At 40.8% G+C, this 27,852-nt stretch overlaps 1 protein-coding gene across 4 annotated transcripts in view; it reads left to right on the top strand.

Moving 5' to 3' along the window:
• The first annotated feature begins 1,350 nt into the window (after window positions 1-1,350).
• The window catches only part of cfap36 (cilia and flagella associated protein 36), a 102,551-nt gene continuing 76,049 nt past the window's right edge, over window positions 1,351-27,852 (top strand). For 3 of the 4 annotated variants that reach the window (XR_007248149.2, XM_048536682.2, XM_048536680.2), the window contains exons 1-3: window positions 1,351-1,585; window positions 1,861-1,925; window positions 22,106-22,207. Coding sequence is in view for 3 of the 4 variants with exons in the window: in XM_048536682.2 (XP_048392639.1) it covers window positions 1,366-1,585; window positions 1,861-1,925; window positions 22,106-22,207 (387 nt within the window). In the remaining variant the exon portion in view is untranslated. The remainder of the gene's footprint in view (window positions 1,586-1,860; window positions 1,926-22,105; window positions 22,208-27,852) is intronic. The other variant, XM_059648512.1, reaches the window with a different exon arrangement.

Raw genomic sequence — 27,852 nt, 5'->3', positions numbered from 1 at the left:
ATTAACTGCCTACATTTAAGTCTTGGTTTGGTAATCCAGTTTGTCTGGAACCTAGAATGTACAAAACACCTTACTTTGTTCTCAGTGCAATTTTATTTTGGATAGCTAGCATCCACTTTAGGAACCTGGGTGTCCCTGTGGATCTGGTTACGTATCCTGTGTGGAATGAGGGGAACTAAGTACCTTTTGGCAGAGTGATGTCATCACAAGATTTTTAAGAACTTATAGAGGTTTATAAAATCATAACGGCCACAGATAAGGTGAATAGCTAAGGTAGGGAAATTCCAAACCAAAGGGCATAATTTTAAGGTGAGAGGAGAAAGATTTAAAAGGGACTTGAGAGCAATGTTTTCACATTGGGTGGTTCAAGTGTGGAATGAACTGCCTGAAGAAGTGGTAGATGCAGGTTCAGTGACAACATTTAAAAGATATTTGGACAAGACCATGAGTAGCAAAGATTTAAAAGGATATGGGCCAAATGAAGGCAAATGGGACTAGTTTAGTTTGGAAAACCTGGTCGGCATAGACGAGTTGGACTGAAGGCTCTGTTTCTGTGCTGTGTGATTCTATGACGCTATAATAAGTTCAAAGATTCACTAAATTAAAAAAAATCTGCTTACTGTTCGACAAAAATTCTAGGACAGCAATTTTTCAAGTGTTCAAAGGCAAGAAAAATGTTTTATTTATTTCAGGGTCGAAATTAGAGGTGATATAAAATATGTTTGCATTGATGTGGTGCTAAAATGTCTTAAGATATTTAACAATATTTCAAAGTAGGAGTTACCCTTCTGGTTGCATGTCCAACATCATGCATGAAAGGAATAAAACCAATGATAGTATAACAACCAGACGTCCCTTTTAAGACAGAGATAAGGAGATTCGTTTCCTCGTAGAGGGTCATTCGTTTGTGAACTTCTCTTCTATACTAAGCAGTGGAAGCTTTGATCATATACGTTATTCAGGGCAGAGTTCGACAGATTTTTGACAGACGAGATAGTCAACATTTATGTGGACAGACAGGAAAATTGAGTTGAGATTATAACCAAATCAGCCATGATTTTATTGAAAGGCTGACCAGTTCGAGGGGCCTAATAGCTTGCTCCCGGTACTAAATCCTTATGTAACTAAAAGTAGTTTTGATATAAAGACAGCAGTATCCAGACACAGAGAAATATAATTCTTAATTAATAATAAGGCCGGCAATATGGTTGATGAAATAACAACGCACAATGTATTTATTCAGTATGTCATAATCGGCACTGTGACCTTGGGCTTTCCCGTTTAATGTTCAGAGAGAAGGTTTGCGATTGGTAGCACAGAAGATCACCTTGGGCTTGGGCGATGAGATGACGTGCTTCCCGATTGATGTTACTGTTATTGTCAGCGGTGAGGCTCGTTGGTTGTCATGGAAACAGACTGCGAACAGTTTGCATCCGGGGACACGGGCGTCCTGTTGCTCGGCTGAGCCGTTTTCCTTTCGGCTCTGGGAAAATGGAAGAGTGGATGGTGGAGGGAATTGCTGGCTTTCTCAGCAGTTCGTGTTGGACTGTTCCAATCACCGATTTCATCGAACAGAACTGTGCAGGTGAGCAGCTAAACATTTCCAGTTGTTTCTTTTCATTGGTATGTTTTAAACATTGTTTCAGTGGCTTGTGATTTAGAGCTTTAGGCCTTCTGCAATGTGTCAACACATTTTCTCGTTCCCAGCGACGTCCTGCATGGTCCGCCGTCAACGTCGTCTTCATATGTGCTCACGTATTTACATAACTTAAAACCATTACGCATAGCATTGAAATAGTAGACTTCATAGAGGTCATGATTGCAGGCAGTTTGGAGTAAATGCTTGTTTTTCTGTTTCAGTTTTTGACGATGAAGAGGAAAATAAGTTATCCTATACAGAAATCCATCAGGATTACAAGGATTTGGTGAGTTCGTATGTTTACTTCATTGCATTGTTAGTATAATTTGTGAAATTATCTGTTGTGACTTCCTTGTTACAGTCCACGGACGGTTCGAAAACGGCAAAGTCCGATAGAATATGTAAGGTGCCAGGAAAATAAACGACATATATTATTGAGAATTCTGATTTTCCTGCTAAATTATAAAGATAACTTGGTGAAATTTTCCTTCAGTGGCATCAATAGCAAAGACTTTATGCATATGCACATTAAAATTAGGTACTTGTTCAGACTTTTCATTGTGCTTAAAATTAGTGCTTTAATCCACTGAAATGTTATGTATTCTCATTCATTAGATTGTGAACTGATTATGGGAAATATTTTTGGATCACTCTTTTCAAATGTTACAAACATATACACACAGCTTTACTGCAATTGTGAACAAACAATGCAGACAATTTTAACTAAAATGGTAGATTCTTATGACCATCCTGCATTCTTCATCCCCTTGTCTCTCACTTTTGACATATATAATTTTTCTCAATTCCTTTTGAGCCCTCCGAGCTTCTGATCTACCTTCTGCTGTAATGCTATTTCCAGTAAACTTCAGATTCTGCGACTAAACTGCTGTTCATGTAGCTTCCTTTCCTGTTCCACGTGATAGTTGACATTGTTAGGAATTTCCACCCTTTCAAATCTGTCAACATTTCACCCTTCTTAAGTCATGTTTGACGCTGTCTAAACAGCTTCTGCCCCTAACACAACACTGAAATAATCCTTATCAAAGCAAAAGATACACTATGTACAGTATCCCTCCTCATCCTTGACCAGTGGGTAGACTTCGACATCCACAACGTCCTTCTCCAATGCTTCCCTTCCCTTCTATAAAGTTGTGAGACTGCCCTTGTTTGATTCCATTCTTATCCATCAAGTTGTAGTGATTCAATTTACAGTAATAGCTTATTTTCCTTCTTTGGAATAGCTACCTTCTGGAGCCTATCCTTAGCCGCTTTTAATTTTACACATATGTGCTGCAAATAGGTGATAAGATCCGAAAATACCATTTCAAATTTCACGTGTACTGGTGATATCCAGTTCTGCCTCATTACTACCTTTCTCAAACTCTTCTGTTGCATTGTATAATCACTGAACCTGGTCTGTCATCCATTGAATTTAATTAACAAAAACTTTCTTCAGCTAAATATTTTGTATCTACAAAGGGCTCAATGTTCTTAAATTTTCTTGCTAAATTTCTCTCACAAACTCTGTGCTCTTTTAAGAAATTCCTTAATACCCACCAAATCCTTCGGTGTTCCAATATCATCTTCTGTTTGACATTTTTTGCTTTGTTGATATATTGTCTGCTAAAGCTTCTGTGAAGTATCTTCAAACATTTCACTGTTTTAAATTTACCATATAAATATGTACTACAATGTATTCCTTTATTTTAAATTGGATAATAATATTAAATTATCTCACATTTTTTCTCCTCATCCTAATGACAATTCAGATAATAGACAAACTTCTAGAATAAAATAATCCCTTGGGTGATTATATCAAAATAAATAAAAGGACCTGTTATATAAAGGGAAATGCTGGAAATATATAACCATTCAATCGATATCTTTAAGTAGGAAAGATCTTTCAGATAAGTGCGTTTTTCTCTTTGTGTTTTCATTTCAGACTGCCACCATTTCGAATATTTCATTCTATATTTCCACTAAAAATCCATAAACATTAGCCTTTTTTGAAAAAATACCTTTTGCCATGAGAAGTTTTTTTTAGCATTTAACTGTGCATGAGATCAGAAAGAACTATTCGTTGGAAGCCTTCTGTAGCTCATTGTTCATGATGTCATAATATAAGAAAATATTTTTGTAATTATATTGTGGCACACCTAAGAAGTAGAAAATGCTGTAGATACTCAGCTGTTCAGGCAGCATCTGTGGAGGTCAATTCTTGATTCATTTCTTTTGGATAGCCAGGGTGACTCTTTAGAGAGCTGAAGCACCTCTGTACTTATTGTTCCAACGTATCTGGGTTGATGTGGTGGTTCTTGATGGGTTAGGGTTCTGGTACTCTGTGGAATTGTTAATGTTTCAGGCTTGTGACAATTCACTAACAGCATTTTCTGTTTTTTGATTCTGACTTCCCTCAAAGGCACTGTTTTGCTTTTGTATTTGGTATAACCTTTTCTTGTGCATTAATAAAATAAAGATAATTTTTGCTTGGTTTGTTGAAAACATATGTTTGTGGACATAGCTATTGAAGCCACAAATGTTTTTTTGATGTCATGTTTGTTCTTCTCTTTTTAAAAACGTAGATATTTCAGGGAAGAGTGAACTATATTGTTATTCAGCTGTTAAGAATGGAGTGATAGTGAAAATACTTGCCATTGTACGACAAATCTTTTAGACAATTGTTGACTAGTCGAGGAGCCCTTTGTGACATTTCCTTGAATGGCCTGGTAACTATAGTAACTTTGCAGTGATGCGATGGAGTAAGGTCAAACATACCATTGAGATTTTTCCTTACTGTGAACTTGTTTCTTACTTATTTATGCTCTTCAACAAGGTGCTGTTCTTTCCGAGTTAGATTGTTGGCAGAACGCAGTGCAGTAGATTCAGACTGTGCATTTCTAGCAATTGTGACTAAAGAACATTCCACAGCAAATCAAATGAAATAGCCAGTAGTGTAATGTGTTTTCTATCTTTATGAAATTATGCCGTCACAACAAATTTCTTGTACCTGTTCAATATTACATTGACCAAAACAGCCATAAACTAAAATGTTAATATAGCTTGTGTTGTATAAAGGTACGCCATAATTTTACTTTTATATGCTATGCCCTCGCCTATAAAATTCTGGAATCCTGCTTTCCTACATTTAGCAATTTACACACATATGCCTCCAGCCTTTTTACTACTGTGCCGCTTACAGAATCCTTTATTTTACATTGCCTGTTCCTTCAATGAAAAGTTATGACTCCACTCTACATTGTTTTAAATTTTATTTGCCATAGGGATGTGATGGCCTCATGGTATTATGCTGGACTGTTAATCCAGAGATCCAGGTAATGTTCTGGGGAAACAAGATGTAGAGCTGGGTGAACACAGCAGGCCAAGCAGCATCAGCGGAGCGGGAAAGCTGACGTTTTGGGCCTAGACCCTTCTTCAGAAATGGGGGAGGGGAAGGGGGTTCTGACATAAATAGGAAGTGGGGGGGAGGAGGATTGAAGATGGATAAAGGAGAAGTTAGGTGGAGAGGAGACAGACAGGTCAAAGAGGCGGGGATGCAGCCAGTACATGTGAGTGCAGGTGGGGAGTTAGGGAGGGGATTGGTCAGTCCAGGGAGGACGGACAGCTCAAGGGGGTGGGATGAGGCTAGTAGGTAGGAGATGGGGGTGGGGCTTGAGGTGGGAGGAGGGGGTAGGTGGGAGGAAGGACAAGTTAGGAAGGTGGGGATGAGCTGGACTGGTTTTGGGATGCGGTAGGGGGAGGGGAGATTTTGAAGTTTGTGAAGTCGACATTGATACCATTGGGCTGCAGGGTTCCCAAGCGAAATATGAGATGCTGTTCCTGCAACCTTCGAGTGGCATCGTAACGGCACTTCAGGAGGCCCAGGATGGACATGTCGTCTGAGGAATGGGAGGGGGAGTTGAAATGGTTTGTGACTGGGAGGTGGAGTTGTTTAGTGCGAACCGAGCGTAGGCGTTCTGCAAAGCGGTCCCCAAGCCTCTGCTTGGTTTCCCCGATGTAGAGGAGGCCACAACAGGAACAGCGGATGCAATATACCACATTAGCAGATGTGCAGGTGAACATTTGCTTGATGTGGAAAGTCTTCTTGGGGCCTGGGATGGAGTTGAGGGGGGAGGTGTAGGGGCAGGTGTAGCACTTCCTGCAGTAGCAGGGAAAAGTGCTGGGGGTGGTGGAGCTGGAGGGCAGTGTGGAGCGGACAAGGTGGAGTGGACAAGGGAGTCGCAGAGAGAGTGGTCCCTTCGGAAAGCAGATAAGGGTGGGGAGGGAAAAATGTCTTTGGTGGTTGGGTCGGATTGCAGATGGCGGAAATGCCGGAGGATGATGCATTCGATCTAGAGGTTGGTGGGGTGGCACGTGAGGGCATTCTCGACCACTGAGTGGGGGAAGTTGCGCTCCTTGAAAAACGAGGATATCTGAGATGTTTGTGAGTGGAATGCCTCATCCTGGGAGCAGATGTGGCAGAGGTGAAGGAATTGGGAATAGGGGATGGCATTTTTGCAGGAAGGTGGGTGGGAGGGGGTGCGTTCCAGGTAGATGTGGGAGTCGGTGGGCTTGAAATGGATATTGGTTTTCAGTTGGTTGTCAGAGGTGGTAACAGAGAGGTCCAGGAAGGAGAGAGTGGTATCAGAGACCGTCCAGGTGAACTTAAGGTTGGGGTGGAAGGTGTTGGTGAAGTGGATGAGCAGTTCAAGCTCCTCGTGGGAGTATGAGGTGGTGCCGATACAGTCATCAATGTAATGGAGGAAGGTTTAGGGCCAGTATAGGTACAGAAGAGGGATTGTTCCATGTAACCTACAAAAAGGCAGACATAGCTTGGGCCCATGTGGTTACCCATGGCCACCCCATTTGTCTGTATGAAGTGGGAGGAATTGAAAGAAGTTGTTGAGGGTGAAGACAAGTTTGGTTACGTGGATGAGGGTGTCAGTAGAGGGGGACTGGTCGGGCCTGTGGGACAGGAAGAAGGGGAGGGCCTTTAGGCCATCTGCATGGGTAATGCAGGTGTATAGGGACTGGACGTCAATGGTAAAGATGAGGTGTTGGGGATCAGGGAATTGGAAGTTTTGGAGGAGGTGGAGGACATGGGTAGTGTCGTGGACATAGGTAGGGAGTTCCTGGACCAAGGGGGGAAAATGGAGTGGAGATAGGTGGAGATAGGTTCGGTGGGGCAGGAGCAGGCAGAAACAATGGGACGACCAGGGCAGTCAGGTTTGTGGATTTTGGGAAGGAGATGGAAGCAGGCAGTGCGGGTTGGGGAATGATTAGGTTGGAGGCTGTGGGTGGGAGGTCACCTGAAGTGATGAGATAGTGGATGCTTTGAGAGATGATGGTTTGGTGGTTTGAGGACGTTCTGTTCTGGGGATCTGCGTTCATATCCCACCACGGATCATGAAGTCTGCTTAAGTGAACTTGATTGTCTATTCTCATTTTTTTTCTTTAAATTTATCCCTGTCTCATTTTGAGTGAATAGGGAGGCTAGAATCAAAGAAGTTTTGAATTAAATTAGAGACATTAATCAGTTTACCTTGTGGTTATACTTTGCTCTGCTAAAGCTGCTGTGTTATTTATACATTGTTAATTTTTTTAAGCTATATAAACCTGGTTTCTGGAAATAATTATTCATGAAGTCTGATACTCGTTATTTATAAATGGTTCTGTAGGAACCATTAGTGTCAATTTTAAGCTCATTGAATGTTTTAATTTTAACTGTGTTGTGAATACAGGAATAGGGAGGCTGATTTGATTTGGTTGTCTTCATGTTGTAACAATATTCAGTCAAAAACCTGTCTGTGCCTTCTCGGTAAAACTTTAATGAAGATTGTTGTGTTTCAAAATTTGAGACTGTTTGTTTAATATTAAAGGGATTCCCTATTTCAGCTATCATGCTTTATGATTTTATGCTGGTTTCAAGATTTCAATTTCTACACAAAGATTCAGCATTTTTTTTTGCGTCTTCATAGGTAGGCATATCCCACTGAGACAACAGGACAATAGGTACTTTGATGAACTCACCTGTATGTTAAAAAGCTACCGTCAAAATTCTTTAGTTTCACACAGCAAATACTGACACTTGTTGCATAATCTAAAAGATAAATCATTTGCATTAACATAAAACATCCTCTGCTGGAGCCTCAACTTCTTAAAATTTACCTCAATACTTAGATGAGGGAAGGGAAGGTGTGGTAGCTAAATTTGCAAACAGCACCAAGATAGGTAAGAAACAATGTCATTGAAGTGTATAAGATCCTAACTGGCCTTGACAAGGTGAATGTAGGAATGACATGTCTTGTGTGTGAGCTTAGAAGGTGGAGTCACTATTTTAAAATTAGGTGTCTTTCTTTTAGAACAGAGATACGGAGAAGCTTTTCTGTCTCAGGGTGGTGTCAGTTTAGAACTCTTAGCCTCAAGGCATTGGAGAAGGTCTTAAGTATTTTTAAGGCAGAGGTATATTTATTCCTTTGCTTAACAAATATCTAAGGCTATCAGAGTTAAATGGAAATTTTGAATTCAAAACACAAACAGATCAGCCTTGACCTTGTTTAACTTTGGAGGAGGTTTGAGTTGAGAGACTACATCATCTATTTCTGTTTCTGTTTCATGGACGCACCTGACCACTGAATTAGGATTTTGGCTGTGCTGTAGCATAGAAGCTGGAAGGTACGCATACGGCTGTTAAGAGCATGTCTAAATTTTGTGGGTTTGATTGGATAGCCACATAAGAACCTCTACTGATATGGTCCTAGGACACCTTAGCAGAGGGCATCTGGTATAGTTCGCAATGAAAGGTACTCTTTGTGGGTAAGTAAGGTACACTTAAAAAGTTAGGAAAAAGTTAGGGAGAAGGAGGACATTAGGTTTCCAATTGGACTGTTAATAGTAGAGAAGATTGTACTGTAAAATGTGTACAAACTCCTGACAAATGTGTCAAGGGCTGTTGAGAAATGTGAAGTATCAAAGTATGCTTTATAAATGAGAAACCTTTTTCTTAGTGTGGTCTGCAAAATGGAACTTTAGGAAATAGAACATTATTTTTTTCTTTTGTGTGCATGGACTTGAGTGGATGCCAGATGAGTTGGCATGGTGGGTGAAGGAGGAAAGAATTGTAGATATGCATTGACTTGAGTAAACAACAAGTCAGCGTGGGGCAGCTGTGGGATGGGTAGAGGAGCATAAGATTGTACAGGTGGTATGAGCTGCCATAGAAAATGGGTAGAAGGGTATTAGATTAAGGGTTATGGAAATAGGTAGAAGGCTATAGGTTGATATGTGGAGAGTTTGGAGGGAATGGAGATGTTGTGCAGAGGTATTGCGGCAGAAGAACTATTTTCTGGGGTTTTTTAATGTAATTTTTGGACATAGTGCTGGAGTCTCCAGGCAGGCTTTTGGCTCAGTCCACCGTGCAACCCAGCAGCCCCCTCAATTTTTACCTAGTTTCTGACCCCAACTTCTAATGCAAAACAGTTCCCCTGCCCACAACACAACTCCAACCCTTTATGCCAGACCAAAAATGGAAATTGTGGGCACCATTTTTGAAGGCTGGATTTGCTGAACCAGGATTCCTTTCACCATTGCAAGTGAGATCAAGGAATGAAAATTGGAACCTTAAAGTTTATGTACCTTCTTCTTTGACATTTCTGTCACCTGGCTCTCTTTAACTTCTTTTGTTCCCCGTGTAGTACAGCTCTTTGCGTGCCACCTGGGAAGAGAAAAAACTAAGCTGTGCATTGATAAGGTACATACTCAAAATACACATTTTATGGTGTCAACCCTTGATCTTCAGTGATAAATTATCATTATTTTGTCAGTTTGTAAATATGGTGGCTGTTGTTCTAATTAAGCGTTCAGCTCATCAATTGGAGATAAATTTGCCAGTGCAGTTGGTACTGCCTAACAGAGCATGGGTACAAGGTCTAGCTTGATGTTAGCCATTGCAATTATAGTAAGGAACCATTGAAAAATTCTTTTTTGAAGGACTTAGCTGAAGGCCTCCATTTTCAAAAGTTGTTTGCATCTTGCACAGACACCGTAATGATTAAGCCTATCTTTTTGCTGTTCATTGCAATTTATTGGTCTGTTTGCCTCCAGTTATGTTTATTTCTTTGTCTGTGGTATTTAACTGTTGAACATTTTATTATAACAGGCTACTGAAAATTCTTCTAATTACTTTAATGGAAAAAATAATCATGGTTGTTGTAATTTTGTTGTAATTGAAAGTAACAAGATAGTATATTCAGTGCATAAAGTTGAAAGGTATAATGGATTACACCAGACCCCCTTGAAATATTGTAAGAAGGTAGCCTAGATCCTAACCAAAAACTGAAAGAACTGCGAATGCTGTAAATCAGGCTCAAAAACAAAGTTGCTGGAAAAGCTCAGCAGGTCTGGCAGCATCTGTGAAGGGAAAAACAGAGTAAACATTTCGGGTCCGGTGACCCTTCCTTTGAGGATCTTAACTTTTTCTTATTTAATGGTGGATGTCATGTGTGTGTTGCAAATGTGATGTGACTGGTCAAACTACTCAATGCTAAGCAAAACACAATTTGTTTAAGCACTACAGTTAAAATAGAAACAAAAGAAAGAGGAATTTAGAATAACTTAACTATTGGAAAACTTAACTGAATAATACGTACAAAACCTATTAGTAATTAACTGTTCCAAAATGGTTATATTGCAAAAAACACACCCTTTGGCAAAAAGGTAAATTCAGACACAGATTCTTACATGCAGTTCTCCAATCCAAGAGGAAACAACATCAAGAGAGATTTCAGAGAAAGTAGCAGCTAGGAATCATTCACTGAAGCTCTAACTCTTCTGGGACCCCAAACAGCTTCTAATTACTATGGCTGAAAAAAAACCAGAAAGCTTGGCCTGTGAGAGCTGGCCACTCCACTTCCATTGTTCCAACTGTTTCAGAAAAAAACACCAAAAGTCTCCTAAGTTATTTACTTCAGCCATTTTCAGTAGCCAGTTTCGTACCTCTGCCTTTATGACATCTCCTCAAAAAATACCGAGAGAAAGTAACATTTTTAAAGTGGCAGCATTGTCACACCTCACCCCTTTAAAAAAGTGAACCATCAAAATAGAAAGATGGCGTCAATTTTAAAATCCTTAGTCTTACTCTTACTGGTATGTTAAATACATATACGTTATATTGACTCTAAGCATACAAGCATTCAATACTACATTTTATTTCAGTCCATTTACTCCTGCCACTGAACGCCTCTGTCTTTCACCAACAAAGTCATGACAATGCACCAGCAATAATGTTTTCTCGTCCTGCCACGTGTATAATTTTCAGATTGAATGGCTGCAATAATAAGCTCAATTTAAACTAGAAGCTTTGTCCTTAAATTTCTCCAAAAACTTTAATGTGTTATGGTCAGTCTACAATTGTCTAAGGCACATTACTGGCAATATAAGTGTTGAAATATTGTAATGCCAACACCAAGCTCAAGGTTTCCTTTTCAATCGTGGAATACTTCTGATGAGTATTCAATTTTTTGGAAAATACTTGATAGGTCTTTCTATCTGGTTGTTGTCTTCTTGAAAGAATGCTGCACCAACACTCACATCAATAGCCATCTTGAATGGCTTTCCGTAATTAGGTGTGCTTAACACTGGGGCAGTGGTTAGCACAGCTTTCAGGCTGTCAGATGCCTTCTGGCAGTCCGCTGTTCATTTATTTCCTGCACTTCTTCAATAAGTCAATCAGTTGAGCACCCACACTGCCAAAACCTGGTATGAACTTCTGATAAAACCTACTCAGTCCCAGGAATTGTAGTGCTGCTGTCTTCATTGATTGGATTGTGAAACTCCCCGATAACCTTTGTTTTCACACTGTATAGGGCCAGCTGTCGATGTCCAATAATATGGTCCAGGAACGTGACTTGAGTTTTTTTGGAATTCACTCCTAGTCAGGTTGATCACCAAGCCTGCCTTGCAAAGTTGATCAGACAATTCTAGTACATGTCGCAAATGTTCCTTCCATGTGTGACTAAAAATTGCCAGGTACACCACACAATTGGTTAATCCAGAAATGACTTTATTAGTCAGTCTTCCAAATGTGGCTGGCACATTTTTCATACCAAATGGCTGGACTTTAAATTGGTATAGTCCATCTGGTGTCACATAAGTCTAAATTGTCTTTGCTCTTTCAGATAAAGGTACCTGCCAGTATCCTCTGTAAGTACAACTTAGAAATATAATTTGCTTTTTCCATCTTCTCAATATGGTCTTCTATAAGCGGAATAGGATATGAATCAGATTTTGTAATTGTGTTGACTTTGTGATAGTCTACACATAATCATTGGGTACCATCTAGTTTTGGTACCATTACTATGGTGAGCTCCAATAGCTGCAAATCCCTTCGATTATGTTGTCTTTGAGCATGCATTCAGTCTCTTTTTGAACCTGTGCCAACTTTAGAGCATAAGACCTATAAGGATGTTGCTTAATTGGAACAGCATTTTTGATATCTACGTCATACGTAATTAAGTTAGTACTTCCCAGTTTATTCCCATATATCTCCCCATGTGATAGTAATAACTGTTTCAGGTCATTTCAATTTTTCCTCTCCAAGGTAACTCAATAATTTATACAAATTTTGAGAACTTCCTCATTGTCCAATTTAATTTGAGGAATCTCACATTCAGAATCCTGTGAACTTGATTTTTCGCTCTGTGTGGTAACCATTAACACATTCTTCTTTATCATTCCTGCCCTATCAAAATACTTCTTGGGCATATTCACAAGAGCCATTCTGTGAGATTTCTTTCTATCTGGCATTCGCATCAAATAATTCACCTCACTCAGTCTCCTTTTGATTTGATAAGGTCCACTAAACCTTGTTTTTAAATGTTCACCTATCATTTGAAGTAACACTAACACTTTATCTCCATTAGCCAATTTGCAAATTTTTGATTTCTTGTCTGCTTCCTGTTTCATTATGTGCTGTATTTAATCTTAGCCGAAGATTTGACGCATAGTCCAAATATGTGGTTTCTCAACTCTGATTCACCAATTTCTCCTTAATTAATTTCAGTGGCCCTCATGCAAAAAAATTAATTCAGATAGACTGAATTTGGTTGATTCATTTGGTGCATCCCTATTTGCAAAAAAATACAAACAATTATTTTATCCCAATCATCTGGATAGTCTTGACTATAAGCCTCAACGTGGTCTTTAAAGTTTGATGTCGCTGTTCTAACACTCGCTGTGATTCTGGATTTGAATTGTTTTATTCTTAAGCTATCCAAATCTTCCCTGAATAATTTTGATGTAAAATTTGACCCTTGATCTGATTGTATCTCTGTGGGTAGTTTGTATGTAGTGAAAAAGTTGAGTAACTCTTCTACAATTCTTTTAGCTGTGGTAATGCCTCTGGAAATCGAGGGACACATCCCTTACTGTCAACAAGTCCTGATTCTCACTGTTTGTTTCAGGTTCAAGTCCTATGCAATCAATTAAGATACTTGTAAAAGGCTGCTTAAATGCACGAATGGGTATTAATGGTGCTGGTTTTATCACTGCCTGACATTTTCCAACTACCTGACATGTATGACATGCTTGGCAAAATTCAACTAAATCTTTATGCAGTCCAGGCCAATAAAAATGTTTTTGAATTTTGCCGCGAGTTTTCTTTACTCCTAAATTACTTCCTCCTGGTCATTCATGTATTACCCGCAACACCACCTTTCTGTAACCCCACCCTCCCGGTAATACAACTGAATGAACTCCTACTCATTTCTCATCTGCCTGAATATGTGGTGCTCTCCATTTCCTTACCAAGGTGTCATTTTTAAGATAGTAACATTCTGGGATACACTCAGGTTCTTCTTCTGTGTATGCTTTCTGATACAATTGCTGCAGTTTTTCATCCTTCTATTACAACTCAGTTAATTTCTCTGAACTAAAAATATCCACTTTGTCCTCAACCTGTTCTTGTTTTTTCTCAACCAATTGATCAAACATGGTCTCTGATAATTCAACTTCAACTTTCTTATTGTTATTATTTGATTTCTCCTCCTGCTTCAACCCATGGCTTTGTGACCTTGTTGACACACAGCCATAAAAGTCCCAGGATATACTTTCTATAAGACCTCAGTAGCTTGATTTTCCGCCGGCTTTTCAACCACAGTAGGCAGCACTCCAACCTGTAATCCAGCTTTCTCATTACCGAGGATGAATTAATTTTCTGCAGCCAAGAGTTCCTCCAGTACTTCTGTGTGAGAGTGGTCCCTCCGGAAAGCTAGAACATGCAGCCCTCCGCTCCCTCTGCTCCAGTCCCAACCTCACCATAAAGCCCGTGGACAAGGGAGATGCAGTTGTAGTATGGCGCACTGACGTCTATGCCAGATGCCAGCTCTCCAACACCACCTCCTACTGCCCCCGGATCATGACCCCACCCCCGAGCACCAAACCATCATCTCCCAAACCATCCACAACCTCATCACGTCAGATGACCTCCCATCCACAGCCTCCAACCTCATCATTCTCCAACCCCACACCGCCCGCTTCTATCTCCTTCTCAAAATCCACAAACCTGACTGCCCTGGTCGACCCGTTGTCTCCGCCTGCTCCTGCCCCACTGAACTTATCTCCACCTATCTGGACTCCATTTTCTCCCCCTTAGCCCAGGAACTCGCTACCTATGTCCATGACACCACCTACGCCCGCCACCTCCTCCAGAACTTCCAATTCCCCGGTCCCCAACACCTCATTTTTACCATGGACGTCCAGTCCCTATGCACCTCTATTCCCCATGCAGATGGCCTAAAGGCCCTCTGCTTCTTCCTGTCTCGCAGGCCTGACTAGTCCCCCTCCACTGACACCATCATCTGTTTAGCTGAAGTCATCCGCACCCTCAACAACTTCTCTTTCAATTCCTCCCACTTCCTACAGACAAAGGGGGTGGTCATGGGCACCCACAAGGGCCCAAGCTATGCCTGACTCTTTGTAGGTTACATGGAACAATCCCTCTTCCGCACCTACACTGGCCCTAAACCCCACCTCTGCCTCCGTTACATTGATGACTGTATCGGCGCCGCCTCATGCTCCCACGAGGAGCTTGAACAGTTCATCCACTTCACTAATACCCTCCACCCCAACCTTAAGTTCACCTAGAATACACCTCCTGCCACCCACCTTCCTGCAAAAATGCCATCCCCTATTTCCAATTCCTTCACCTCTGCCGCATCGATTCCCAGGATGAGGCATTCCACTCCTGCGCATCTCAGATATCCTTGTTTTCCAAGGACCCCAACATCTTCCCCCGCAGTGGCCGAGAACGCCCTCCACCATGTCTCCTGCATTTCCTGCAGCTCATCCCTCACACCCCGTCCCCGCAATGATAACCAAAAGAGAATCCCTCTTGTCCTCACATACCACCCCACCAACCTCTGGATCCAACGCATCGTCCTCCGACACTTCCGCCATCTGCAAACCAACCCCACCAAAGACAATTTTCCCTTCCCATCCTTATCTGCTTTCCGGAGGGACCACTCTCTCCGTGACTACCTTGTCCACTCCACACTCCCCTCCAGCCCCACCATCCCCGGCACTTTTCCCTGCAACCGCAGGAAGTGCTACACCTGCCCCCTCACCCCCATCCCAGGCCCCAAGAAGGCTTTCCACATCAAGCAGAAGTTCACTTGCACATCTGCTGATGTGGTATACTGCATCCGCTCTACCCATTGTGGCCTCTTCTACATTGGGGAAACCAAGCAGAGGCTTGGGGACCGCTTTGCAGAACACCTACGCTCGGTTCGCAATAAACAGCTGCACCTCCTGGTTGCGAACCATTTCAACTCCCCTCCCATTCCTCAGATAACATGCCCATCCTGGGCCTCCTGCAGTGCCACAACAATGCCACCCAAAGGTTGCAGGAATAGCAACTCCTATTCCGCTTGGGAACCCTGCAACACAATGGTATCAATGTGGATCTCACAAGCTTCAAAATCTCCCCTCCCCCTACCACATCCTAAAACCAGCCAAACATGTCCCTGCCTCCTTAACCTGTTCTTCCTCTCACCAATCCCCTTCTCTCACCTCAAGCCGCACCCCCATTTCCTACCTACTAACCTCATCCCGTCCCCTTGACCTGTCCGTCCTCCCTGGAGTGACCTATGTTCTCCCTACCTCCCCATCTACACTCACCCTTACTGGCTCCATCCCCGCCTCTTTAACTTGTCAGTCTCCTCTCCACCTATCTTCTCCTCTATCCATCTTCAATCCGCCTCCCCCTCTCTCCCTATTCATTTCAGAACCCTCTTCCCCTCCCCCATTTCTGATGAAGGGTCTAGGCCCGAAACGTCAGCTTTCCTGCTCCTCTGCTGCTGCTTGGCCTGCTGTGTTCATCCAGGTCCACACCTTGTTATCTCGGATTCTGTGGCATCTGCAGTTCCTCTTATCTCTCATCCCTGGAATGGACAGGTTGTCTAATGAGGAAAGGTCGTTCAGGCTAGGTTTGTATTTGCTGGAGTTTAAAAGAGTATGAGGCAGCTTTGTTGAAACAGATAAGATCTTGAGAGGTCTTGACAGGATGATTGTGGAAAGGATGTTTTCCCTTGTGGGAGAGTCTAGAACTATGCATCACTGTTTTAATGTAAGGGGTTCCCCATTTAAAACTGACACAGAGGGTCGTGAATCTTTGGAATGCTCTTCATCAAAATGTGTCAGAAGCTAGTACTTGAATATTTTTAAGGCTGATAGATTCTTGATGAATAAGGAAGTGAAAGTTTATTTGGGATAGGTGGAAATGTGGAGTCATGAGATAATCCATGACCTGGAATTGCAGAACAGGTTCAAGGGGCCAAGTGACCTACCTTTGATCGTTATTAGTATGTGTATTTATAAATCTGACGGCTTTATTTTCAATATATGTTTTAAACTGATCAGTGATAACCTTTGCAGTTCTTAAAACTGGCTTTAAAATGTTGTTATGTTCAGGGATATGTTAACTTTTTATAGGTATCCCATTTCTTTTGCCAAAATTTAAGAATTAAAGGATCTTTGTCTGCAAGTCTTGTGCAATGGTGACAATCAAAAAATACTTGTCTTACTTGTTGAAAATTGTACCTCCTTAAAAATCAGTTTTAAGTTATCAAATGAAGGGTGTTTCACTGTTCCAAGCTTCCATTGATCATCTGTCGTTCCACTCCATTTCACTCAATTAGAATATGCTACATCATTGCTGGAAAATTAATGGCATGCTAACTGCCCTTGCCCTTAGTCATGTGCACATCAGCTGAAAAACTTAGGGAACTAGAAGACAGTCCATAAGTGTGAATCTCCAGAACTTCTGATGGATACATGGTACTCTGTTTTTTGCTAATTTCCTTGATCCTGGCTCTGCTTACCTCCCCTCTGCTTCCTGCCCTACGTTCTTGAGCCACCTAAAATGTTTGGAATTCATTCAGACATGCTTGGAATTTCCTGCTGAGTCCATCTGCCTGCCAAGTTCTGTTCTCTCAATACCTGCCTTAAAATTCATTCATTTGATCGAGATTTAATCCCACCATTTAATATTTCTCTGGCTTTAGCTTGGCATAAATTTATTTCTAGTAGCACATTATGCAACACCTTTGAACACTTTTCTACATTAAAACAATGCAACAGATCTTGGTGAAAAAAAAATTGATCTGCAAGTTCACATGGCTAAGGTGTCTACCATGTGTTATGAATCTTTAGAACTTGTGAATTGATTTACATCATTTCAGTGTTTGCTTTGGAAAAATGACATCTCACCCTGGACCTCCTTATTATTTTAAAGAATTTACTGGATTTGCACATTAATTTCCCATTAAGCAAATAGATCATTTTGCCCTGAACAATGTAAAGTTAGCATTAACTTAGCATTAATCTCGTACTTGCATAATTTAGAGTCTCGCATTAAACTGCTGACACGTGCTCTTGACATGGCTAGAGATAAGGTGAAATTGTGCCTAGTAATTGCCAGCCTGTAATTTAGAAACCCAAGCCTTGATTTTAAAGGGCATTACAAAGTTAATCTCTAGATATTGATGAAACAGAGTACTGATGGTTTCTGATTCAGCCACAGTGATGCAAATGAATGTCAAAGTTAAGTATTGGCATTCTGCCTTGCTGGGGATAAGATTCTCTCGGAGGATACGCTATGCTAATGTAAATGGGCATTCATCTAGCCAGAAACTCACTAAGCACTTAATGCTTTGAGGTTCACAAATCTGTTTAGGCGAACTGCACTTGTATTCATGATGATAAAGTCCTGTAGAGACCTCACCATGAGCACCAGGACCTGTTTCCAAGGATGTCTCCCTTTTTTTGGTAGCATTTCTATCTGAGGTGACAGGCTACTCTTTGCCCTCCTCATTGTCTGATAAGATGCCTCTTTCAGCAGCCTCTGGATCCTCAATCTGAATACCCTGCTACCATATTATGCAACAAATTACCACCAGGCTCATAATTCTTTCTGCTGAATTCTGGAATGCTGCTCCAGAGCAGTAAAGGCAGTTGAACCACATTTTCAACAGCCATTTCAACAACTGGAGTTCTGAGGAAGGGTCACTGGACCCTAATTTTTTCTTCACAGATGCTGCCAGACCTGCTGAGCTTTTCCAGCAACTTGTTTTTATTCATGGTACTATGCTGTACTTTGCCCCCCCATCCAATCTTTCCTCATCAGACAATCCACTCATTTAATGTATCAATCTAGTAAATTTTCTCTGAATTGCCTCCTCTGCATTATATCCTTCTTTTAAATAAGGAGATCAAAATGCACATGGTATTTAAGATATGGTCTCACCAAAGCCCTGTGTAATTGAAGCATAACACCCGTACTTGTATGTTCAGTTCCCCATGTAATGAAAGATGTATTCCATTAAGCTTCTTAATTATTTGCCATACAAGAATACCAACTTTTAACAACACATGCACTAGAACACCCAGATCTCTCTGCACCTCAAAATTGTGCAAGTTTTCACTGTTTAAATGATACTTTGTATTTTTTAAAATGCTTCCTCCCAGAGTAAATAACTTCACATTTTCCCACATTATACTCTGTCTGCAGGTTTTAGCCTACTCAGTCAACCTATCTATATCTACCTGCAACCTCCTTATGCCTTCCCCATAACATATCTTCCTACCTATCTTGACATCATCTGCAAATTTAGCTTCTAAAACCTTTGATTCCCTCATCTAAGCCATAAAGTCATACAGTATGAAAACAGACCCTTCGGTCCGAATAATCCATGCCGACCATGTTCCCAAACTAAATTAGTTCCACCTGCCTCCGTTAGACCCATATCCCTCCAAACCTTTCCTGTTCTTGTACTTATCCAAATGTCTTTTCGACGTTTTAACTGTACCTGCATCCACCACTTCCTCTGGCTGTTCATTCCACACATTAATGTCTCTCATTAATATAAATGGTAAAAAGCTGAGAGCCCAGCACAGACCCCTGCGTAACACAACTCACCACAGTCTGCCTATCAAGTAAGATATTCATTTACGCAGAAGAGCATAAGAACTTGGGGCAGGAATATGCAGTTCTGCCTCTAGAGACTGCTCTGCCATTTGAAATGATCTTGGCTAATCTTACCTCACCTTCACTTTCCCACCTGCTCTCTATAATCCCTCGACTATTACTAATTAAAAATCTGTCTGTCTTAAATTGCATGCTGTCTGTTTTCAGACAGCCAGTGAAACTTATATATGTGCTAAGATGCCATCCCCAATACCATGATCTGCTACTTTCAGCAGTAACAACTTTGTGTGGCATCTTATCAAATGCCAACTAAAAGCCATATGCAGTACATCAATGGCTGCCTGCCAACTGCTGAAAATTTCAATGAATTGGTTAAATGTCATTTCCATTTTGCAAACCCATGCTGAGTTTTTATGAGTACCCATTCATAAATTCTGTAATGATCAATTCTAATGCATTTCCCATGACAATGTCAAATGAACCTTCTTGCCATTCTAATAGAATTTTATCAGAATCCACTCAACTTTGGGAAATCAAGATCATCACATCTAGTACCTCATTAACATCCCAGATAAAGTCCACCAGGAACTAGACATTTATCAACCAGCTGTTCCATCAGTTTGCTCATTATTGCATCCCTGGTGGTTATAATTTTACTGTGTTCCTTATTTCCTTCAAATATCTAGCCTATCGGAATAGCTGCAATATTTTTGTGTCTCCAAATGAAAATGGAATCAAAATATTTATTCATTGCATCCTCCATTTCTTTATTTTTCACTATAAACTGACTATTTCTACCTTCTAGAGAACCAAAGAACCTGTTGCTAGAAACATAAAAACAGGTAGCAAGAGCTTCCTCTTACCCTCCATTCATTTTCCTGATTAACCTGTTAGTTATTCTCTGCTGTTGTTAGTATTCTGACTGGTCATCTGAAGTGCCACTCACTTTTGTGTAATTATCTCCTTTTTCTTTAAGTTTGATGTTTTTCTTATTCTCTTTAGTTAACCATAGATAGTGGGATCTCCCTTGGAATTTTTCTTTATAGTGGGAATGTACTATACTGAATATTGTAAAATATCCCTTAAAATGCCAGTTCTTCTCTACTGAGCTTTCTCTAGCTTAATATCCCAATTCACTTCAGCTAACCAGCTTTCATGCCCATATAGTTGCCCTGTTTTATAATACTAGTCTTAAACCACTACTCCATTGTCAACTAGATGTGAAATTCAATCCTATTACGATTGCTACTATCAAGAGATACCTTAGTGTTGAACTTGTTAATCAGTCCTTTCACATTACGCAATACTGGTATTTGCTGGTATCATTCTGTGAAATTCTTATCAAGTCACTGTTACCAATCTGTGTTTCCCAATTTAAATGCACATTGAAATCACCATAATTATTGCTGTTCCTTTATCACAGGCACACAATATTTCTTCTTGTATATCCCCTACAATGTTATTTTTTTGGGGACCTGTATGTCACTCCCACAATTAACTTCCTTTCCCAACTTTTCCTTATTTCCACTCAAACTAATTCTCTATCCTTGGTTTATAACTAATGCACAAACACCATCTTTAATTAGAAGTTTTAACCCACTGTCTTTAACTTGCCACCTATTCTTCTTAAATGTCATATACAACTCAATAGTCAGAACCCAGTCCTTGTCATCGTAACTCTCTAATGGCTATCAGATGATATTCACTTGCTACAGTGTGTACTATCAACTTAGTTTTGAATATCAGTATCTATTCAGAATTGGAACCTTCAGTATTTTTGTTTTTTTTAAGCATGTAGTCTTAACTACTGGTATATTCTTTATCTTTTTCTTCTAGGGCACATTGAACAATTTTCCACATTATCAGGTAGATGTCAGTGTTGTAGCTGTACTGGGACAGCTTGACTTGGGGTGCAGCTAGCACTGGAGAACAGGTCTTCAGTACCATTGCCAAAATATTGTAAGGACCCATAGCCTTCACACTGTCTGATGACTTGATATCACGGCAAATTAATCAAATTGATTGAAGATTGGCAAATGTATGATTACAATATTTAAAAAGCACCTGGATAGGTATATGAATAGGAAAGGTTTAGAGGATATGGGCCAAATGCTGGCAAATGAGACTAAATTTATGTAGGATATCTGGTCGGCAAGGACAAGTTGAACTGAAGGGTCTGTTTCCATGCTGTACATCTCTATAACTCCATGACTCTATAACTGTGATATCGGGGATCTCAGGAGGAGACAGATTGATCATTGATGTGGCCCTTCTGACTGAAGATGGATGCAAATGCTTCAGATTTAGTTTTTTTGCACTGTTGTGCTGGACTTTGCCATAATTAGAGATGGCAGTATATTTGGAGTTAGTTGTCAGTTGCTTAACTGTCGTCAGCCATGTGACAGAATGTGACAGAACTGCAGGACTTGGATCCAATCTATTGTTTGTGGGTTAGCTTTGTCATTCCCATACATGCAGTCTCGTACCCTTCCTGGTGCTCTGCCCCTCTCTGTCCACTTTATGCCCCATCCATTTTACACATTGACACTGCAGAGGAAAACAGCAGTGGGTGGAAGTGAGAGAACTAAGTTAGCATAGGGATTTGAGAATTGATGGGCAATGGAAATTAGTTTACAAGGGTTGGGTATAGAGTGTATGCCACTGTGATGGTGGTAAGAGGAGTGAGGGTGGAGGAATACTTTATATTTCTTCCCTTCTGGGGATGCAAAATTCGGGTCCCAGGACACCTTCAGTGGAGCTGACTTTAAGTGCTTTCTGAAAGGGCTCTTGAAAACCACTTAGTATCCAGCCAGTCACTTTCACACCCCATGAATGAATAAATAAACGAATAATGTCTCTCCCTTTTTAATATAATCTGTTTTGAACTTGTCCGAAATTTTTAAATCCGCAGGAGCAAAATGTTAATTTTAATTTCAGTTGGTTGTAGGTGATTTCTCAATTTTGCATGTTTAATTTATCTTATTCTTCAGGTAGAACAATTGTTAGAGGGCTACCTTCAAGATGTTGGGATCCAGGAGGACCAATTTTTGGAAGCCTGCAGATCCCCACTTGCACAGTCTGAATCATTTCAGGTAAAAAAGTGAATTCAGTCACTTGCACGTTTAGAATAAAATGTTTTAAAGTAACATCTTAACTGATATGATTGATATCTTGCATAATGACTATAGGAAAAGCCTACTTAGGAAAAACTTGGCATATTTCTTTCATATTTCTTTATTTATTATAATTTTGGCATTCATTAGATCCATTTTCTCTTGCTCTGTGCAACACATTACTCCTTTAAGAAAACTCTTGTCTCAAAGAACAGAATTATCATTTTCACAAAATACCTGCTGGTGTGAATAAGCAACTCTTTACTCCCTTGATTAGTTCACAGAGATTGCTTTGATCTTGGAACTCACAAATAATTGGACAAAAACACCCAGCTATTGGACTTTGTCAACTTTGTCAAATGAAGTTTAGTAGGAAATTGAAATGATCAGAATTGGCAAACACAGCAGATCTCACCTAAATAAAAAATTATGCGTGCAGATGCTATTCAAAAACAATAGTATTTGGAAATACTGTTTGCTTTCCATTGTGTCATATCTATGTTACAAAGATCATGCATTAACTGACTAATCCCTCACTTCACAATGTCACCCAGCCTGACAACTGACATGAACTAAAACAAAACTAAACCATGCAGAAAGATGTATATGCCAAGTGTGTGATCCCAGTTGATGTTAACTCTGGATTTGTCAAATCTCAGAGTAAAATCTAGCTTAATAGATCCTAACTTTGTTACTTATCTAACATGGAAGTCAATAACTGAACACATTCTTGAGAGTCTGCAAATATATGCAAAAGCATTCATCTGGTAAAGAAAGATTCTGACATTCCAGAACAGAAGAGGGAAACAGGGAAGGCTGTATTGAGTACTAACAGTTCTTTTGTCTGAACTTGACTTTGTTTCCTTGAGGGTGAATTCTCCCCAGGGGAACTAAAAACTGAAAGGATACTGTAAATCAGGAACAAAAACAGTAGTCGATGAAAAAGCTCCGCGGGGTTAGCAGCATCTATGAAGAAAAAAAAACCAGAGTTAATGTTTCGGGTCTGGTTCTGAGGAAGAGCCACCAGACCCAAAACATTAACTCTGATTTTTTTTTTCACAGATGCTGCCAGACCTGCTGAGCTTTTCCAGCAACTTCCGTTTTTGATAGTCATGACTGTCCACCCTGGGTGAGAATCCCCAGTTCATTATGAGTCTGGCAAATCATTATACTCCCAGGTGAGGAGATAGAAAATGGTTACTTTTTTTATTCATTCCCCCCTCACCCTTTGGGAGACCCACCCATCATGGGTAACTTCCCAAGTTCCAATGTATATATGATTTCTGAAGAGCCAATTTAACCAGCCTTGCTTGGGTTAAGGAAAGAATAAGTTTATTAATTAGTAAAACATGAGAAAAATGTAATAAAATGGAACACAAGTAATGAATGGAACGAGAAGTGCGGAAAAAGATAAAAGTACATGAATCAATCTTTGGCTTGTCTGTGAGGAAGAGATGGTGAAATGCTGCTACGTTAATTTGGGTAGTTCCACTAGTGCTGACCTCAGCTGTTGAGCATTCAGTCTGAAGATTCTTGGTTCTCCAAGTTAGCCAAAGCGAGTTGTCCTTTTTCCTTTTCAGTGGTGGCTTTGCTAATTTGCAACTTGCTTCCAGCAATCAGCAAAAGAGACTTTTCTTCAGCTGTGAACTTCACAGCATAAACCAGCCCAGTCAAACTAAAACGTTAGACTGGCATACTAAGATCTACGCTGCATTTGGTTTTGGAACCCTGTCTCTGAGAAATGCTTGCAAAGTCCTCTCAAATGGAAAGGGAACTTATGACCTAAATGGAGAGAAACTTCAAAGTGTCTTTGTGCATGCTTTGCAGAAAACTCGAATGTAGGTACAGTAGGTAATAAGGAAAGCAGATTGAAGTTGGAATTTATTGTTAATGGAATAGAGTATAAAAGTAGGGGAGAGTTGCAGCAACTGTACAAGGCATTAGTGAGACTACGCTTGGAGTAATTTTGGTCACCTTACTTGAGTAGGGATGTGGTTGTATTGGAGACAATTCAAAGGAGGCTGATCAGACTGCTTGCAGAATGGAAGGGAGTTTGTCTTCTGAAGAGACATTGAACAGTGTAGGCTTATACTGCCTAGAGTTTAGAAGAATGTGACGAGATCTAATTGAATATAGAACATAGAACATTACAGCGCATTACAGGCCCTTTGGCCCTCGATGTTGCACCGACCTGTGAAACCAATCTGAAGCCCACCTAACCTACACTATTCCATTATCATCCATATGTTTATCCAATGACCATTTAAATGCCCTTAAAAGTTGGTTAGTCTACTACTGTTGCAGGCAGGGCATTCCGTGCCCTTACTATGCTCTGAGTAAAGAACCTACCTCTGATATCTGTCCTATATCTATCATCCCTCAATTTAAAGCTGTGTCCCCTCGTGCTAGCCATCTCCATCCGAGGAAAAAGGCTCTGACTGTCCACCCCATCTCATCCTCTGATCATCTTGTACGTCTCTATTAAGTCACCACTTAATCTTCTTCTCTCTTACAAAAACAGCCTCAAGTCCCTCAGCCTTTCCTCATAAGACCTTCCCTCCATACCAGGCAACATCCTGGTAAATCTCCTCTGCACCGTTTCCAATGCTTCCACATCCTTCCTATAATGCAGTGACCAGAACTGTATGCAATACCCCAAGTGCGGCCGCACCAGAGTTTTGTACAGCTGCAACATGACCTCATGGCTCCAAAACTCAATCCCTCTACCAATAAAACCTAACACACTGTAAGCCTTCTTAACAACCCTATCAACCTGGGTGGCAACTTTCAGGGATCTATGCACATGGACACTGAGATCTCTCTGCTCATCCACACTACCAAGAATCTTACCATTAGCCCAGTACTCTGTATTCCTGTTAAGAATGCTGAAGGGGATTGATCAAGTAGACATAGAGAGGATATTTCTTCTTTGGGGTAATCTAGAACAAGAGGCCATAGTTTTAGGACAGGAGGTAGCAGATTTAAAACTGATGTGAGAATGGATCTGTGTAATCTGCTACTTCAGATTATAGTGGATGCTGGGACCTTGAGAAAATTTAACATGACAAAGACAGATTTTTAATTAGTAATGGGTTGAAGGTTTATGGAGAGCAGAGAGGAAAGTAGAGGTTAGGCTAAAATGAGATTAGACTTGATCGTATTAAGTGGCATGATCAAGGGGCTGAATTGCCTACTCCTGCACCAAGCTCTTACGTTTTTATCAAAAAAAAAGAACTATAGGTACAAAAGAAAAAATTGTTGTAAAAACTCAGCAGGTCTGGCAGAATCAGTGAAGAGAAATCAGCGTTAACATTTCAGGTCCAGTGACCCTTCCGCAGAACTGATGGTAGCTAGGAAAATGTTGGTTTCTATGAAGAAGATAGGAGGGGCAAGATGTAAACGATAGGTAAGGATAAAGTCCAAAGAGAGAGAAAAGCAGTTGGACAGACAATGGAGTGGATAACGATCTGGCTAGGAGGGCGAATAGCTGTTAATGGAGACTGTTAGTGGCTAACAATGGGTTGTGTGTAACTGTGATTATATGGCCTGGTGGGTGGGGGAATAGGAGCGTTCAAGCTCTAAAGTTATTGAAATCGATATTAAGTCCAGGAGGCTGCAGGGTCCCCAGGCGGAAATGAGGTGTTGTTCTTCCAGCTTATGCTGAGCTTTGCTGGAACACTGCAGCAGGCCTGAGACAGAGATACTGGCCAGGGAACAGGGTGGTGTATCGAAGTGGCAAGCGACTGGAAGCTTAGGCTCATTTTTGCTGGCAGAACATAGGTGTTCTGTGAAGCAATCACCCAGCCTACACTTCGTTTCCCCAGTGTAGAGAAGACCACGTTGTGAGCAGCGAATGCAGTAGACTAGGTTGTGTGTGGTGCTGCTTCACGTGAAAGGAATATTTGGGCCCTTGGATACTGAGGAGGGAGGAGGCAAATAGTTGAGTGTTACATTTCAGCGATTGCAGGGGAAGGTGCTGTGGGCCTGGGGCTGTAGGTCTGTGTTGGGAGTGAAGGAAGAGTGGACCAGGGTATTCCTGCGGAAGGTGGACAAGGAAGGAGAGGGGAATGTGTGTCTGGTGGTGGCATCCTACTGGAGGTGGCAGAAATGGTGGCTAATGACTTTCTGGATGTCGATACTGCAGGGATGGTAGGTAAGGACAAGGTTGTGGGAGGGAAGAGAGGTGGTGAAAGCAGAAGCGCAGGAAGTCCATTGGACCCAGTTGAGGGCCCTGTTGACAGTGGTGCTGATGAATCCTCAGTGAGGAAGAGTGTAGACGTTTCATAGACTCCGTTGTCAAAGTCAGCATCATTGGAACATATGCAACAGAGACTGAGGAGCTGGGAGAATGGAATAGAGTCTTTACAGGAAGCAGGATATGAGGATAGAACACTGCAGATTCTGGGAATCTGAAACAAAACAATTTCTCCAGTAATTTTTGCTTATAATGTCCTTATGTTGTGTATTTTTATAAGGCGAAAACACAAACATGTCTTTTGTGCAGAACGGCTTGCTTTTATCTCATATCATGCCCTCGGTCTAAGATATAATTCATAGGAGATGGCTTTTGCTGAGGTGGTAAATGGTCCCATTATCACTGCAAACAGAGACTGCAATTCAGTTTTTGCATCTCTTCTTTTTGAATTCTTCGTGCCTGAAGTTCTGTAATATCCTTTGTGTCCAACATTCTGCAGGTTCTCTCAGACTAAATATAATGAACACCGAAATTTTCCAGGCAGTTACTAATTTATGTTTTCAGAAATTACACTCCCAGGGACCTTTGTCTTTCTTTAGTGTTTGAACAAAAACTTTAAAAGTTCTATACGTTGGTAAGTAATTTAGGGTTATGATCCGTTGTCATAATAATATATACAAACATATGGATTAGGAGCAGAAGTAGACTATTTGGCCCCTAACTCTGTTCCCGTATTCAAGAAGATCATAGCTTATCTGTTGTGTTTCGAATTCCACTTTCCATCCACTCCAAAAGCCTTTGATTCTCTTACCTAACAGAAATCTACCTACTTTCACCTTAAAAATGTTTAATTATGTCACATCTGTTTTTCATGATTAAGTAGTCTCTTCAGGATCCACTCTGCTCACATTGCGTGGGAAGGGGATAGTAAAGGTGCTCAAAAATAGTCTGTTCCATCACCAACCTGGCTGCAAAACTGTATCCAGTGGGTTCATCTAACTGCATCTGAAAACCAAGGTCAAACTCAATCTCAGAACATGGAGTCTATGAATCCTCGTGAATAGCGAGCAAAGCAGTCTTCCAAAATTATGAACTGGCATTGCTGCCCATGAACTCAGGCACTTTAACATTGACTTCACTACCCTGCAGAAGACCCAAGTAGGAGGTGAAGGCCAGTTGAGGGAAGAAGGAGGTGGTTATACCTTCTGGAGAAGAAAACTCAGTTTAACCCAGGACACATGGAATTGGATTCAATATCAAGAACAAATTTGTCAGTTGACATTTGGAACCCCTGTAGGTATCAACAATTGCCTCATGACTATCCACACACAACTTGTTAAGAACCAGCAAACAATGATTATGAGTGCCTATGCTCTAATCCTTGATACCATAGATGAGACAACGAAGGCTTTATTCCAACCTGACCACC

The sequence above is a fragment of the Stegostoma tigrinum genome, chromosome 9, assembly GCF_030684315.1.
Source record: "Stegostoma tigrinum isolate sSteTig4 chromosome 9, sSteTig4.hap1, whole genome shotgun sequence".
NCBI classification, from domain to species: domain Eukaryota; kingdom Metazoa; phylum Chordata; class Chondrichthyes; order Orectolobiformes; family Stegostomatidae; genus Stegostoma; species Stegostoma tigrinum.
Note: the sequence above shows the minus strand (reverse complement) of the source record. Positions and strands in the feature narration are given on the sequence as shown.